Source organism: Siniperca chuatsi, linkage group LG9 (genome assembly GCF_020085105.1).
Source record: "Siniperca chuatsi isolate FFG_IHB_CAS linkage group LG9, ASM2008510v1, whole genome shotgun sequence".
NCBI lineage: Eukaryota > Metazoa > Chordata > Actinopteri > Centrarchiformes > Sinipercidae > Siniperca > Siniperca chuatsi.
In genome coordinates, this window is record NC_058050.1 from 16369819 (window position 1) to 16387759 (window position 17941).

General features: G+C 39.6%; 1 protein-coding gene across 3 annotated transcripts in view; it reads left to right on the top strand.

Moving 5' to 3' along the window:
- The window catches only part of aplp1 (amyloid beta (A4) precursor-like protein 1), a 32710-nt gene extending 15966 nt beyond the window's left edge, over positions 1-16744 (top strand). The window contains exons 2-17 of one of the 3 annotated variants that reach the window (XM_044207665.1): positions 3400-3579; positions 4625-4754; positions 6704-6816; positions 7327-7511; positions 7605-7906; positions 9374-9501; positions 10314-10388; positions 10503-10661; positions 10825-10953; positions 11363-11462; positions 11606-11773; positions 11904-11924; positions 12024-12091; positions 12250-12315; positions 12466-12609; positions 13722-16744. In XM_044207665.1, the coding sequence (XP_044063600.1) occupies positions 3400-3579; positions 4625-4754; positions 6704-6816; positions 7327-7511; positions 7605-7906; positions 9374-9501; positions 10314-10388; positions 10503-10661; positions 10825-10953; positions 11363-11462; positions 11606-11773; positions 11904-11924; positions 12024-12091; positions 12250-12315; positions 12466-12609; positions 13722-13820 (2067 nt within the window). In that variant the 3' untranslated portion in view covers positions 13821-16744. Of the gene's footprint in view, positions 1-3399; positions 3580-4624; positions 4755-6703; positions 6817-7326; positions 7512-7604; positions 7907-9373; positions 9502-10313; positions 10389-10502; positions 10662-10824; positions 10954-11362; positions 11463-11605; positions 11774-11903; positions 11925-12023; positions 12092-12249; positions 12316-12465; positions 12610-13718 lie in introns of all 3 variants that reach the window. The other 2 variants (XM_044207664.1, XM_044207666.1) reach the window with 2 other exon arrangements.
- The last annotated feature ends 1197 nt before the right edge of the window (positions 16745-17941 follow it).

The window sequence follows — 17941 nt, forward strand, 5'->3', positions numbered from 1 at the left end:
GCTTAGGAAATAAAGTAGGTGTGTGCAAGAGAAATAAGTGTGCAGACATTATAGCTTATTTTTAATGTAAACTATACCATACCTAGCATTAACTTCTCTGCTCTGTTTTCCTCTCTCATCCACAACCTCTCTGGACCTTCTTTCTAGTTGACCGTTTTTATCAGGTAGTCTCTGCTCTTGTTAACTGACCAGTTTGCCATTTAAACAAGTTTAGCAACATGGCAGAGCCTAGTAAATAGTTGTTGACTGGGCTTCAGGTTGGATATTGGAGTTGATTTTACAGAAATACCAATGATATGTGATCTAGGGCTTACGAATGATTTGAACTGGGCAAAATGTACATTAAAATGTAATTGCCTGGTTTAATTGTAAAAGCTATGCAGTTTAGTGTAGTACAGTAATTAAGGTTCCATGTGACTAAACATGATCAAATAAACAAAGCAAATGAAAACAGTGTGTTCTAGAAACAAGTACAGTCAACAACAACTTACACTGGAATGAAACCAAGCTTCTATCGTCATGCCCAGGTTCAAGCACAGTCTTGCCAGATGTTTCCCAGACTCTTTAGTATTGCGTATAACTGATTTCCCAAGTCATTGTTTATTTTTATGAAAAAGAGGTCCATTCTATCCAGCAACTGATGCTTACTTAAAGTATTCTCATCATTTTTGGGTACAAATGAAAAGGACTGACGCATACTGATGACACTTTCTGTTATTGCTATGAGAATACAATAACACAGAACAATGAAACACCTATTAAGGCACTGTGTGGCATTCACACAGCAGAGCAGAGTGGGCCTGTGTGACGTCAGCAGCTGAGTGATGTTTATGTGATGCTGTGGCTGTCTGTAGAGGCGACCAGCGTGTGGGGAAGGAGTGATCATACTCCACACTAGGTAAAAAAAAAAACAGATTTTCTGCTGCCGTGGAGGAACAGACCAACAGAAATGTACATCTTACAACAGTATTTCTTATTAGGGGTCATCACAAGAGGGATATCTAATCTAATCTGGTCCCAGATCAGGCTGGAGATTGGGTGTGCTGCCTTGCCGTGCTGGAGGTCAGGGCCTCAGGCTCCTGATGGACTGCTATTGATTGGAGGGAACGTGGCGATACAGTTGCAGTCGCTCAGCATTGATTTTCTGCAAGTGCAGTAGTGGAAAGCAAGCAGAAAGAGAGAGCTGGACCACAGGGAGCTGCCAGGTTATCTTCTCAAATATCCGGAAGTATTTTTTGTCTAATTTTTTTGTCTTTGTAGCACTGACCTTCCCTGAGTCAAAGAGATATATCTATTTAGACATTAGCTCAGCAGCTACACTAGACAGACTGCTTCAGCAGCTTCAGCAGTGTTTTTCGTGTGCTTATCCAGCAGTACACAACCAATAAAAAGCTCCAATTCAGCACTGTCAATAACTAACTCAGTCATTCAGTTAAGGAGAATATAACATTTCTTACTGTAAAACTAGACATAAAAGAGTTTAAGTTAAATATTTGTTGTCTCTGAATTTACTGCAAATCATAAATCAACAGTTTTCCAAAGCATATTATAGTTATTTTAGATTTTTGAACATGTTTTCCTACTAAGCAGACACCGTTTCCATTTGTTTATGGGGCTGTTAGTGGGACTTGAAACTTGCTTGAGATGGGTAATCCATCACAGCGAAGATGTCAGCAAGTGCTGACAGCCAACGCTTTAGAATTGCCTGCAAAGAAGCATTGTTTCAGAGAGCAATTTTGTCACAAAACCCAGAAGACAAACCAGGAAAATATGCACAACAAGAAAAGGAAAAAATCTATTTTGTAGCATTTAAAAAATTTGTTATGTTCATAGTTTTTGTTTCATTTACCAAGCATGTGACAGGCTTTCAACTATAACTACCACAAATAATAAAAACTGAGCATTATATTTGAGAGTGGTTTAGAAAAAAGATGATGTTCACTGTGATAGATTAAAAATGCATTCATAAATCTAAAAAACCCTGGTACGCTTTAGGAAATGGTCAGCAGTAATGAAAAGTAGATCCGTAATTTGACATCTGCTAGGACATGCAGAAACACAAACTCCTCTTAGCGTAATTATAATGCACAGACTGCTCAGGGCTTATCATATTTATTGTACATTTACTCAAAGGGGTTTCATATATTTATTTTATTCTGTATGAATTTTAATTAGGACTTCAAACACTCGAGCTCCGGTCGGCCAAAGCAGGGGCTTCCCTTTGATCAGGTGTCACTCTCCCATATTTTTTCGCCTCCGTTTCTTCCCTTTGGGCAACTTACTTCTAATTGGCTCAACGTTGCTCGTCATCTCTCTGTCTGTCAGTGCAGATGAAAGGATATGAGCTATACATAGGCTCCGGGGTGCGGGATGCCTTTTTGATTTTGAGTTTGAGTTTCAGGGTTAGACATTATCGCATGTTCTCCACCATGAGTGTTACTGTCAAATGATGCACTAACAAACCCCTCTCAATCTTTTACTTGAGCTAAGTGACCTGCAGGAGTCTGTGTGCATGTTTCCGGTAAACAACTCATTTTTGCACCAGAGATGACTCAGACAGTGGAACATGATATACTTTTGTACTTTCTCATGATTCTTGAGGGCTCACTGCTGTCATGTGTTCTGAAAAATCAGTTTTGTCTGTTAATTTAGACAAAGTCCTTGTCTGTGCTGTTTATAAAGCTTTTTCCTCCCTACCTAACCCCTCCCCTCCTTTATTCCTCCCTGGGCTCTCTCTGTGCTGTGTGTTAATGTAGTGAAGTGGCCCATCGGTCAATGAGCTTGTATTAACACCTGACTCCCAGTCGTAGCTGCTGTTTGTTCCTCTATGTGGGTTCCCCTGGGCCCTCCCCCGGACAGAGGCAACATATCCCGTGATCAATAACAACATCCTAGAAGGCCGCTGGAGGAGGGGAAGGAGGGGGCAACAGTCTTTTACATACTGTTGTTTATTTTTGCTATACACCTTCCTCTTCATCCACCATCTATTCCTTCCTTTGTCAGCTGTCAGCAAACAGGGAGCATAGGCCACCAGTCGATAAGACAGGCTTTTTATCGGCTCTATTCACTTCAGGGTCACTTCCACACGGAGTCTTCTATGGATCTTTCCAGAATTTTAGGTTTGCCGATATTTGCTTAAAGCTCGCAGTGTGCACTCAATTCTCCTGTGCATTAGCTTCCTCTTCCTTCCTTCTCTGTTTCGATCTTTCTCTCACTCTCAGTCTTGAACCATGGCTTTCACTCTTAGTCTAATGTTGGATAGTGCTGGAGTGCATTTAGGAATTATCTGTGGTCTACCCGCCCTGGATCAGCTTCAAACACATTATTATGTGCCACTGTGTTTGTATCGACTCCTCCTCACCTCTTGTGTCGTCTTCCCCCCCCCCCCACTTTCTCTAGGCTCTGGCCATGACTGAGGTGAATGGACCAGGCCCTCAGGTGGCAGAGCCGCAGATTGCCATGTTCTGTGGCCGTCAGCTCCTGCACATGAACCTACAGACTGGGCAATGGGAGCCGGACCCTCAGGGCCGCCAGGGCTGCTTCAAAGAGCCTGGCGAAATCCTGTCTTACTGTCAGGAGGTAGGGTCCTGAACCTTGCAAGGCAGATAACATAAATGTGAACAACTGTAATGAACACCAGTCTGGATCAATACTTCAGCAGCAGCATTATCAAAATCAGAATCACCCTTAATGGCAGTAATCCAGAGCTGGTTTTAAAAGAATGTAGCATGAAATCAACAAGACACTGTAGAAGACAAACAATGTAGTAAAATGTCATATTCTTTTTCTCTAACTGGTTTGTCTAACACCTGTCCTATGAATCTATATATTTAACCATATATAGTGAAGTGATGGTGACCTGTTGGAATATTTAAATATTTCATTTGTGCCACCATCCACTTTTCCTCCTCTTGTGATATGTGTACTTTTTAACATCTACTGTAAGATAATCAATGGTACACATACTCTCCACACACTCCTCCTTCAGAGATATATATTTAAGCAAAGGCAGCCAAGCGCCATCTGGAGGTCAAAGTAGACATAGCTACAGAGAGCAGCAGCCATGAGCCTGAATGGACTGTAATGCGATTAACTGACACATTATGCATCTGTGATGGATTTTACACAAAAGCCTCCCTTTTGTTCCTTGACATTTGTGAAGGAAGCATTTTAATGTGCATTCAGACTCTGGCCCAGCTACATCTCTCTCACTATTTAACCTCATTATAAGCTTGTTCTTCAAATGATTGGCCTGGATTTTAAATGAAAGTAGTCAGATGTGAAATTGGAAATATTGAAAGACAAGAATGTTCATTGAAATGATAACTTCAGTATGCCATGTCTTACGTGGCTTCAGACAAAGGCTTTACACAGCTTTATATAAGTATTTAGAGTATGTTGCATGATTCTTTCCCTTGTTAGTCTTCTCCCCACTGACTGTGCTCTGCCCCCTCCTCTTCTCTGATCCTGCTACTTTTATTCTGCCCCTCCCAACCAATTCTCAAACCTCTTCTCTAACCAATTTTATCCCTGTCCACTTCCTCTCTCTGTCTTCCCTCCGTTCTGTCCATCCATCTATGTGTTTCTGTGTGTCTATCGTCTCTGCATGTGCCTGTATGTCCAGATGTACCCAGCACTTCCGATCTCCCATATAGAGGAGTCAAAAAGACCCGTCACCATCCCCGCCTGGTGTAAGAAAGGTTGGGGCCACTGCCAGACACACCCCTTCATAGTCCTGCCCTACCGCTGCCTAGGTAAGAACAACACCCCTCATTGCCATAAGATAATTACACTACCAAGAATAGTTTTAGATTTCCTGTGTGCCCTTGCAGAGAAAGTACCTCCTCAAGTTGCATTGAATAGAAGAAACAAACATAAAGAAGCATCCTTTATAATTTTAGATTGACTGTGTGCTTGATGTCATGCCATCTGTTTCACTAAATTAAGATCTTTTTAAGCATTTGGCCTTTATTTGATAATAGAAACAGAAATGTGGGGAGAGATACAGGGGGATTACATGCAGCACAGGTCCCCAACCAGATTCAAAGCAGGGACATTTCATTATACATCTTTGACCACTAGACCAACAAGACACCCCTATTGTACTGCTGAACATTTTGGGAAATACGCTTATTGGCTTTCTTGCAGAGTTAGATGAAAAGATCGATACCACTCTCATGTCTGTGCATTTAAATATGAAGCTGTAACCAGTTAGCTCAGCTAAGGTAACAAAATCCACCTACCAGCACCTCTCAAGCTCACTAATTAACATGTGTAAAAAGTCTGAAATTGAGAAATCGCTATTTCTGTATTACGGTATTTGTACAAATTAAACAAATAATAACACATTGCATCTTGTTTGTTTAGTGGTATCAATCTTCTTATCTAACTCTTGGCAAGAAAGAGAATAAGCATATTTCCCGAGATGTCGAACTGTTCCTTTTCTGGGTTTATTGCATGAGATAGAATAGGCCAGGCCACAAGTTTAGTTTTGAAAGGCCACGGCAAAACATCTAGTTAAGATTTCATGAGTAAAGACTATATTTGTATTGGTTCATTCTTAACAATAGGCCCAATTTTATGGTAATCAACACATCCTTTTGAGTTGGACATTCCTTTAAAACAGCATTGTGTTTCAATAGGACCCAAGTTAATATCAAAACTAAGCAGTTACATAGCATACAGTATATTGAATAAAATAAAGAGTGACACAAACCATGCTTCTGTGTCAAAGCAGAAAAATATTGCTATTCCACTAAAGCATCAACTAACAAGATAAGCATAATTTAGGTACCACAAATGACTTTACATTGATTTTATTTTTTGCATTTGAGTACCAAAATTCCCTTTGCACCTCTCCCAGTGCCACAGCTTTCTACTTGTGTTACTGTTAGAACTGTAGATAGGAAGTGATACAAAGCAGGATGTGCAGTTTAACAGACACACAGCACCATGTACAGTTCAACAGTATTGCAGAGAGTCCGTGCCTGCTGTAAGCCACTAGGGGGGCAGATAGGCTAACAATGGATGATTGAATGAATGAATGAGTAATGAATAGTGAGTCACCCTGGATTCATGAAGCATTTCGATTCTTGTGCACAGCGCTGTAGAACTGGATCTAGCTTGTTTGATTTCTACTGTACTACTTGTTGTGTGGGTGAACACTTTCCTTTATGCATGAGTTCTAAAGAACAGCATGTAATAATGTTGCTGTTGGCTGTGAGGTTTTAAATGAGTGAAAAATATAGACTATAAAACCTCTTCTTCATCTGTGTATAGTTTATTTTAGAAAACAAAGTAGTCATCTGCATTTATGATTTCTGTAATAAATGTTTTATATTAAGCAAAGCACATTTTTACTTCATGTCCTTGACTTGCTACTGTAGCTGCAGCTGTTTGTCTGTTCAAAGTGCTTGCAAAGTACATCACACGTTTATGTTTTCGGTCAACGCTAATTTATGCACCCCATCCCTACCTAACTATTCTGGTTCTCTATCATACTTCTGTTTCATGTATTCTGTGTATCGCACAGCTCATGTTCATTCACATACTCTCTTTCCATCCTTAGTAAAGCACATTCATATTTGATGTTTCATTTTCAAACGCAGAACTGAGGTCTACTTAAATCTAAAGTTTGACTTGTAAAATACTCCCACTGCTTGAAATCATCGTTGACCTCACCTTTTCTTCAATCCTGCTGCAGAGGGCGAGTATGTGAGCGAAGCCCTGCTGGTGCCCGACCGGTGCCGTTTCCTCCACCAGGAGCAGATGGATGCTTGCGAGAGTTACGTGTACTGGCACAACATTGCTAAGGAGGTGAGAAGGGCAGATAAATGGCAGTTGTACAATCTTTAGATGTTTAAAATTGTAGAATGAAAGCCTATGACTAAGGAAAAGAGAGGTTTCCAGCCATGTTATAAAGCAGAAGGGAAGGGTGATTTTTTTGAGACTTTCCACTGGTGTATTTTGTCAAGTTTAACTGTTCATGTACATAATGAACTTTCCAGTTCAGATTTAAAACCTCTTGTGTAGCCAGCCCCAACAGCAATAGCAGACTACGCTAGACAAGCCTGCACAGTAGTGTGTTGTGTATCACGTCACACATCAGTACGCCTACCCGAGGTGTTTGTTACAGAGCAGAAAAGTGGCAGAGTTCAAGCTGTAACACGCCTCCTGTCAACTTCTTATATTCAGAGTGAAGAAACTCAGAATTCTGTCTTGTTACAGCTAGAATTTACAGCATTTTATGCAACTTTTAATATAAAAAAAATTTAAACCTCATTATACATTATACACTCATTATACATGTGATTGCCTCCCTCTCAGGAATGCGCTGCAGACAATCTGGAGCTCCACAGCTACGGGATGCTGTTGCCATGCGGAGACCATTTCCGGGGAGTCGAGTATGTGTGCTGCCCAGGCCGAGGGAGTTCCAGCGGTAAAGGAGAGACGGAGGAAAGAGAAGTTCCTGCTGGTTCTCAGACACAGACCAGCGGAAAGCTCAATTCTGTGTAAGATGATTCAGCTTGACCACATACAGACGATGAGTTATTGTGTGTTAGTAGTCGTCAGAGTAATGACTTTAATGTTCCACTTTTCCACAGCACCAAAGTGACAGCCGCCACTCCAAGCCCCTCTCCTGATGCAGATGTGGACGAGGCCGATATGGAAGAGGAGGATGATGAAGTGGTAGAGGAAGAGGAGGAGGAAGACGAGGAGGAGGAAGTTGATGAGGAGGAGGTGGAAGAAGAGGAGGAAGAGGAGGCAATAGCTGTGAAAGATCCAGAAGAGTATGAATACCCCATTGACTCAGGTCCTTACCAGACATCAGACTATCTGGACTCCTTCTACTACGAAAAAAGCCACAAACCCACCACCTCTGCACCTCTGATGAAAGGAGACAGCTGTGAGTGTTCCTAATGTTTTCTGTTAATCCTTCCATTGTTTGTTTAAAAAAAAAATTTGGAACTGTAATGAGTGTCAGCCTGTATTTTCCAACACATATGCCCACACTCACCCATGCATGCATGTGGTATATGCATGCCACTGAAATGCACACAAGTGTCTCTTTCTAAATATATATGAGAGCCTTATTTGGTGCTTGATTCATGTCCAGCTCAGCCTCCCATCAGTCTGTACTGACCACTGCCCTCATGACCTGTGTCAGGTAGATCAGCAAGGTTCATGCTAGTAAATGGAACAGTTGACCACTATGCACATGAACGTCAAACAAAATCATGATGGTACACCATGATAGTGCTCACTGTATGTGTGGGAAACAGTGTATAAACCATTAAAAGAAGAGCCAGAGCCTGTTGATGCTTTTTTGTCAGTTTCGGGTCGGTTATGTTATGGTGTTGTTATAAGGTTTCCAACAGTGCTAATACAAACCCTTGTGCTACTTTCTGTTTTCTTTTTTTAATATATATTTTCTTTTTTATTTGGACAATCATTCCATGTATACATGCAATACAGCAGGTCATTCTTTAATATCACTTTATATCTTTTCATTTCAAATAAAGGAAAATGTAAAAAGTAAGTGTAAATATGATAAAAAAATGTAATGCAACAAGGAAATACTGCTGCATACACATGTTGATATTTACTCATCCAGTGTTTCTTATTAACCTATTACTTAGAAATGATGTAACATTGTAACATATAATAACATTTATTTCAATTAAAACAAGTGGAATTTACGTTCAGTTTACTTGAAGTCTAACCCAAATGGTGTCACATACTCCAGAGTCCAGGCCTCAATTTGTCCTGAGCAAGTCTCAAAGCAAATGTCAATTTCTTCATCACAAAAAATACGATGAATTACGTTTAACTAATCTTCAACCATTGGAATGTTTGATTTTAACCATTTTCTAGTATGAGCTGTTGTACTTGCATTTAAAGTAATATTGAACGCATGTTTATTTTCAAAACCATGAACAGTATGCCGTCTCTTACCCGGATACAATATCTCAAAGCAGAATGTAATTTCAGAACTTATTCAATAATCTTCTTAATTTTTTTCCCAATATTTGGGATTAGCTGAAAGTCCGAGAACCTATAGTAATGATTCATCTTGTCTGTTACACAAAATTATGTATATTTCCCTGGTACTCTGCTGGGGTTATAAAGAATTATTATCATCTTTTATCCGAATTCTCTCCAGAACAAAGCAGATGTTGTTTTCCATTGTTGCTTGTTTAATTTTTTCCCACTCCTCCAATTGTAGTGTAAAATTGCCTCTCTTGCTACTCTCTCAGTGCACATCCTGTCACATTCTGACTAGGGCTGTTCTTTTAATTACAAGATAATTGCTCTCTGGCTCTTGCAGTCAGCGTGACGGTAATAACCTCTGTTTTCTGTCTTTCCCATCTAGTGACTACACCTCGGCCCACTGATGGCGTTGACGTTTATTTTGAGAAGCCAGTAGATGACACTGAGCATGCCAACTTTCTGCGTGCCAAAACAGACCTGGAGGAGCGCAGAATGAAGCGCATTAATGAGGTGACTTTCACGGGGTTAAGAACAGGCTAATAGTTTTTTGGCTAGCAGGTCGGACTTTGGACAGTCGATTCATTAATCTGGGATGAGACTCCCTAATCTAAATCTCAGAATGACAGAGGTACTGGCCTGTACATGTTTTACCTGCATTCAGGGAAGCAGATAGAATCAAATAGAAATTTCACATATGCATACAAATAGTGTTTTCATCATTGCCGTCAAGCCGTCAGTTATCGATGTACCATGTCTTTACAGATGCACAGTTATGATGTGTTTAATGTTCTTTCATAACTAGCCTTCTATATAAAAAAGGATAACTCAGTAAGTCGGACAATGATGTCTGCATCTTGGTTGTTCTTTTTATACCGAACATTCTTCATAACTTCATAACCAACATGTTTTGTTTTGAGGTGATAAAAGATGTTGTTACGACAACTATTTCCCCACTTTTTTTAAGGAATAGTTCAACATTTTGGGAAATACCCTTATTTGCTTTCTTGCTGATTTTGAAGTCTTATCTTGTCGTCATTGTGAGGTTGCCTAGCAACCAGCGGAGACATCAGGAAGTCACTTGTTACCTTCGGACAGAGCCAGGCTAGTGTCGATATGAGCTGTATGAGACAGAGTGGTATCAGTCTTCTCATCTAACTCTCAGCAAGACAGAGAATAAGTGTATTTCCCAAAATGTTGGACTATTCTTTTAAGCCAAACGTCCAAGTTTTGGCTTATACAGGTTATACCACCGTACCCTATTTCATACTATGATAGTGTATGTGATACTATTATAAAAATATCATGTCTCTTTGATTCCTTAGATCATGAAGGAATGGGCAGAGGCAGACAACCAGTCAAAGAATCTACCAAAGTCAGAGCGTCAGGCCCTGAATGAGGTATGCAGACGTTTGTCAACCTGCTTTATTGGCTTTATTCAATAGTTTCAATTATCCTGTTTGCAGTGATCTTTACTCATCCTTGTATCTACTCCCTCATCTTTCCTCCACCAGCACTTCCAGTCTGTGCTGCAAACGCTGGAGGAACAGGTCGCTGGAGAGAGGCAGAGGCTGGTGGAGACTCATCTTGCCAGAGTGGAGGCCATACTCAACAACAACCGCCGCCTGGCCCTGGAGAACTACCTGACTGCTGTACAGTCTGATCCCCCTCAGGTAAGTCCATCGTGGAGTACAGAGGAGGGGAGAAAAACAACATTAGAAAGTTAGTTAAGTTAAACCTGGTAACAATCACAGATCTGTTTTAGATTGAGACAGTACCTTTATCTCACTGTCTGGCATTCCCTGACTCTATCCTCTCTTCAACTTTGTCTTCCAGCCGGAGCGTGTGCTGCAGGCTCTGAAGCGTTACATGGCCGCAGAGCAGAAGGACCGCAGACACACACTCAGGCATTACCAGCATATTGTGGCCGTCGACCCCCAGAAGGCTGAGCAGATGAAATTCCAGGTGTGTGTGTCTGAGAGTGTGTGAGGTATTTGCTTGTGCCTGTGCTTTTGAGATACGAGGATCCTTTCTGCTGACCATGAAACGTACAGAACATTGTGTGCCGAAGAGTTAGTACGTGCCACAGACAAGTTAACAAATACTGAACTCACAGAGGTGAACCAGCTACCAATCTTCTTTTCATTAAACTTAGATCAAAGCCAGTCTTTGCTGACTTCAAAAGCAGTTTTAGACACATGACTCAATTTTAAAAAAAATTATCTGGACTTTCATTTTTCATTCGTTTAAGGAACCAATTCACTGCTTCTCTTTTCACAACTAAGACCAGTTCAACACAGAGACTCGTTGTTTGAGCTCTGTTGGCCCTTTCTTGTTAAACAGCCTAAGCAGAATGGATTTTTATAATTTGCAGGTGTACACACATCTCCATGTAATTGAGGAGAGGATGAACCAGAGTCTTGCACTGCTGTACAAGGATCCTACCTTGGCTGAGGAGCTACACAATGATATCCGTAAGCTAAACTACCCATCATTTCATCAGTCTTCAAATCTGCAGACCCTTGTGTGTGTGAGCTCTGTTGTATTTTTATAGCAGTTAATGTTGTTAGATATCAGCCTTCATGACTTCTGTTTTTTATGTATGTATCACCTGTAGAAGAGCTGGTCAAGGCAGAAAGAGGAGACATCAGTGAGCTCATGACCACCTCCTTTTCTGAGACCCGCACTACTGAGGAGCTTCTGCCAGCTGAGAGCGAGGAGGAAAAGGATGATGAAGAGGAAGAGGAGAGAGCTTTCCAGAACAGGCCTTATCCTCCCCGCATTGGTATATATCCACATACTACTCATACACAAAACCACAAATTCAACATCCTTATGTCCGTCCTAATTGTGTAAAACTACTTCTCACAGGCTGCTGTTGTTAATGATACTTTTCCCCCTCTTTTTTTCTAAAGAAGTGCAGTCTAATAAGAAAGGTGAGCTGAATTTTACTGTTTACAATGATTGCAGTGTTTTGTATTTTTTAGATTTGCTCACAGCTAAATGTTTTATTCCATTTTTGTCTCTGTCCTTAGTGTCTGCAGTCGATGAATATGATTATACCACATCGGAGAGAGGCCCTACTTACGAATATGAGGAAAAGGTAAGATGCTGATCATATAAAAGCCTGGTGATATTTCAAATAGACTCCATCCCAGTTCAATAGACAGTATGCCCCAGAAATATGTGCTTTGTGTCTGCTCTATCTTGTGCTCTATCTTTTCAATGTTTCTGTGTCCCAATATTACCCTCTTCTCTTAGATCAACACCTCTGTGGAGCTCAAGCAGGTAGTCAACAAGCCTGCTGAGATTGAGAGAGATGAATTGGTAAGGGCTGAGTACAGGCATTAAGATGTTCTTGTGTTAGGAAATAAGTGAAGAAATTATCATGGATTCAAATTAAAATGACCTATTTCATTTTGTCCCTACATGTCTCCCTTGTTTAATGTCTCACTGCACATTTCTTGCTTTCCATAGCAACCTGATGCCTTGGAGACGTTTAACCGTGGTGCCATGGTGGGGTTGCTGGTGGTGGCTGTGGCGATTGCCATGGTGATGGTAATCAGCCTGCTGCTGGTGCGCAGGAAGCCATACGGCACTATTAGTCATGGCATTGTAGAGGTATGACCCCAGATAAGCCAAAAGCAGTCATAAAGGTCCAGTGTGTAGGATTTAGTGGCATCTAGCGGTAAAATTGCAGTTTGCAACCATTTGAATACCGCTTGTCTCACCCTCCCGTTCCAAGTGTGTAGGAGAAACTACGGTGGCCACGAAAAACGCGAAAGGTCCAATGTAGACCCAATGTTTGGTTTGTCCGTTCTGGGCTACTGTAGAAACATGGCGATGCAAAATGGCAGCTTCCGTGGAAGGGGACCCGCTCCCTCTGTAGATAAAAACAACTTATTCTAAGGTAACAAAGACACAACGATTCTTATTTTCGGGCGATTATAAAAAATAAATAAAAACATACTTTTAAATATTATATTCCAATTCTGCCAATAGCTCCTCCTAAATGTTACACACTGGAGCTTTAAAGGACCACGCGTGGTCTTGCACTTAGTTTAACTAAAAAACTGTGTATATGTAACATTGTTGCCTATAGTAACACTGCCTAAAGCATAGCAAAGGTTTTTAGATTTATTTCCTACCTTCAAGGTATTCATTGGCTTCCATTTATTTCAAATTGTGGTAAAACAAATAAACAGTGGCTGCTTGGAGGGATGGGTATTAGTCTAAAGACTTGTGGTAATGCTATATTGTTGGTAGAAATATAAAGTATATTAATTTTCTATGTGCTAAAACATGTAAAAACCACTGGTATGATCCTTTAGGTTAAAGGAATAGTTTGATATTTTGGGGAATACAGTTATTTGTTTTCTTTGCAAGAGTTAGACTCTATACCACTCTGACATCTGCACAGTAAATAGAAGCTGAAGCTACAGTTAGCAGCCGGTTAATTTATAGTAGCTTAGCATAAAGACTTTCAAGACCCATGCAATGGTCAGTTCTCTCTGTATTCTCAAGAAGGCTTTTTGGGGTCTCCTGAGCCCGGAAGCTATGGTAGATCCTCCCCGAAGCTGTCATCCTGCTCTACCATTCCCATCTGCCAGTCCCCACTCACACATTCCATATTTAATAAACAATTTATTCACATCTCAGCTGATGGTGTGGTACTTGCTCGTGAATTTGTCTTAATTGTGTAATAATTGGTGCTTGTGTGTGTCTCACAGCAGGTCGACCCCATGCTGACACCAGAAGAACGACAGCTCAACAAAATGCAAAACCATGGCTATGAAAACCCTACCTACAAATTCTTTGAACAGATGAACTGAGGTACTGGGGCTGCCAACAAGTCATGCCTGTCCACTTGTTTTGTCTCTCTCCCCCTCCCTTGACGGATTTATGATGTGTCGCAAACATAAAGTAACTGGATAAGTACGGGGTACATCCCATACCCATTTTAAATGACCAACAACAACCTATCATCATTACCAGAATGTGAATAATGAGATATGATACAAACTCACATCACCATCATGTAAACTAATACTCCTCTGGGTTATAGTCTGAGGATTGTTCTTTCCATTAGCGGTGCCACAGCATTTCATAACCCTGAAAACATTGACCTGATACACAGGAAAACCATCCCAGTGGCATGACTTGACCTGTTTCCCCTCACTAGAAACTGAAGTTGAACAGTGCATTTTAGTTGCTTTATAGCATTTATTTTTCAGTAGTAGTCTCTTTGTTCAAATTATACCACAGTTAGATATGATGTATCTGTGTAGATGAGTGTGAGTGACAGCCTACTTAAATTATGGTGTAATTCTCAATTTAAAATCCACTCAGTGATAAAAGGGCAATTGCCAGGCTAATTGTCAAACTAACCTTACCTCCATGAGCTACTGTAACATTAGACAATACCTCTAATATTAAGACATGAACATTAAGTGAGGATGTGGAGGTGTTTACTTTGAATGTGTGAGATATTTAGGCTTTAATTTAAGACATAGAAGGCCAAAAAGACCACACTGGTCAATACAGAACTACTGTATGTGCTGGTGGTACAAAAAAAGCATCATGTTTTTTACTTCTGAGGATCTGCCCTCAATATTATTATTAATTATTTGGCAAAATATACCAAATATACAATTTAGCAAATTTAGTCAGTGAATGAGTTTATATTATTTGTACTGCTACCTAAAGAACTATAAAACAGAATAATCAGAAGTCCGTTATTTTAAAGAAAGCATGACAACTTGGTGTATGATGCTGCTGTATTTATTTGTGTTGTTCTTGTCATTGCTTTTGAAAAGTCGGAAATGTCACCGTTCAAAATGGACACTGTAAATAACGTAAGAAATACTTACTATTAGATGTAGACATTTCTATGATTAATTTGCATTGATGTAATGGAATAATACATAAAAATAGTACATTGTGCTGTTGCGAGAAGGAGAAACATTTTCCTAACATGGCTGATTGAAAACGGACTGTTGTAAAAACCAGCACAAGACAACGACACAGTAACTTTTTCTGAATGTATTTAAGGTAGACGTTGAGATTCCATCTTCTTTTCAGTAAGGCATCATTCCCCTAGTAGACTGAGTAGTGAAGTTTAACACATCCAATAGACAGACTATGTCTGATGCGCTTCTCATCACTTCCTGTAGCAGCCTGTTCATTTTCACATTTGGCAGGTGTGTATCAGAGCAGAGGAACTTAAAGCTTAGGCGTATTATAAAAAGAGCAGTGGAGTGTAAAGAGGCCACAGCTATAGTAATGTGAAGTGTCCATGTGTGTAGTAAGTCCTAAAAACAGACCACACTAAGGCATGATAGTAGGAAAACATGCTGTATGTCTTTAAATCTGCCAGTTTGACAAATTTGAACTCAACAACATTAAATATCAGTTCTCTATAGATGCTATATTTAAGTTACTCGCCTCATAAACAGCTTTTCACTGAGTGACTCATTGTAGTTTGTCATATTTATGATCAACATAGTACCCTGTATAGGTAAGTAAAAAAGGGATTGCCCCTTTTTTCTGGCTGATTGTTAACTGCTCAGTGTGTCAGGTTGATTTCCGTTAGCCACTTAATTCTATCAGACCATCTTGGTTAAGGAAGGTCACATTTTGGGATGTTGCTTTTTGTTTATCAGTTTTTAACTATATGCTATAGTATAGATAATCCATACCAAAATCAGTTCATATTTTATTTATTTCTTACTGGTGGAAGTTTTCTTTAAAAACCTGCATTTGTCCAATTTGAGGAAAAGTTATTTACTTATAACTTGTGTTTTGGTTTTTGGTTTTTTGTAAAGTTTGCTTTGAAATAAGCAAAAGAGTTTGACTATCAGAGTTATAATTTAGCATTAATCTTCTGTTTCTCTCATTAGGCGGTTTAATTGCAGGTTGCGGTTGTGTTATGACAGGTGAAGAGAAGTCATAGCCCTTGTATAATTTGTACAGCTACGTTAGTGAATGAAAACGTTGTAAGTTCACAGTTTAAGTCAGTTGATCTTGTAATGATACTACTGAAACCATAGATGAGAATAAGCTTGCCTGTGTTTCCCAAACCACTGAAGGTTTCCTACCAGCATTTAGCAGACTTAGAATGGTGTATACTGTAGTTATTCAAATCACATTTGTACGTACGTCCTCTGTCAAATTCTAGATTTCTTTGTTGGTCTGTCCCCTTACTTCCCGATGAAATATAAACGTTATTGAGATTTTAATTGCTGCATTATTGCCTTTTACAATGCTGTGTTTTGGATGTAATTATTCTGTATTTTTTATTTATATGTAATAATCAGTTGGATCAAGGGTCATGCTTTTCACCTGTAATGTAATTTTAGAGGCTTGTATGAGAAAACATTGACAAGTCTGTAATGTTCAGAAATGTGAAATAGCGACAGACATATGGCCTCTGCCTAATTGACAAGGAGTGGCACTAAGCACAAGTAGAACCAAATTTCTCAATTTGTGTACAGGTTGCTAAATGTTAGACATTCATTCTCCCTGTCTGATTTCAATGATACTCCATTGATTCTAGGGATGTTGAGAGCATCACTGAGAGAGCTGTTCTTCATTTTCATTCAGACCTTTAACCAAAGACATGCTCCACAAATAAGCAGATAGATATTCCAGTTTGGCAAAAATGTTCTCTGTTGTGTAACTGTATTTGCAAGCAATCTGAGAAATTAAAACTGGTGAAGCTAATTAATAATGTAATAAAAATGAATGACCCATAAAATGCTGTGTCTGTGCTTACTGAATCACTTCTACAAATGCAGATTTTCTCTCTCTGAGACTACTGACACCATTTACACGATAAGGAAACTTCATTCAGGCAACGTGCAGGAGATTGAAAATTGATCATGATGTAATGTGTAATGAACTGTATGATGTAAAAGCCACAGTCAGGAGGGGGAAACTGTGTGACTTACTCACACTGGAAAATTTGTTTTTTCTTCACCAGCATCAGTTGAATTTCTTTGGAAAAAGAAACCTAAAGTGCACATTTGTTTTTGCCACATTACAATATAAAATACAATTGGTTTCATCACCGAATTCCTAAATAAGTTTACCTCAGTGCACAAGATGTGATTTGTGATTTGAAATTCGTGAAGAATCCTGCTCATTCATGTGTCAGACATTGACGTAATATAATACATTTGATAGTAAAACTTTCTACAAGATAAAAATCTTAACCAAGATTACAGTACGGTGGAAGATAAGCTTTTTTCTCAGTTCTCAGTATGGAGTTTCAGTTACTCCTTAAGCCAGTGTCATTTCTGTGAGGCAAAAATTGCAGTTCACTTCCTATGTCAGGAAAAGCAACATGGAACGCATATCACCTCATTCACTTCAATAAAACTAAAGAAACAAAACATATCTTTCAATGAATTCAGTTTCATTCACTTTTTTAATGCCCATGTTAAGTTGTGTATATTAGGTACCAGGGCTAAAACATTTTATTTACATTCGAATTCTAAAAATAATGGTAGGGAGAAAACCTACCTACACCAGAGATAGTACAGTGCTTCTAATTACCCATGATAATCTCCAAGTCATTGTAACAGTAACTGATGAGTATTTTCCTTTGAACTTGTAGTGCAGTGAGTAATGATATGCTTGAGCTGTGGTGTATGTGTGTGTGTGTGTGTGTGTGTGTGTGTGTGTGTGTGTATGTTAATCTCCTTTCATTTCTAAGCAAATGACTGTTTTAATCAAATCATAGTCATGTACTTTATGCTGTGATAAGTATTAATTAAACATCAGATCCTCAGTAAAACAAACTGATAAGCTGCCTTGACACAGTTCCCAAGCACCAATTCACCTGACAGTCACTAGCGTGGGTAGGCCTCACACTTCCTTCACCCACAAATTACAAAGAAGTGTCAAGCCCCAGCCCCTAGCCCTGCACAGGTTCACATCTTCCAAACCACAA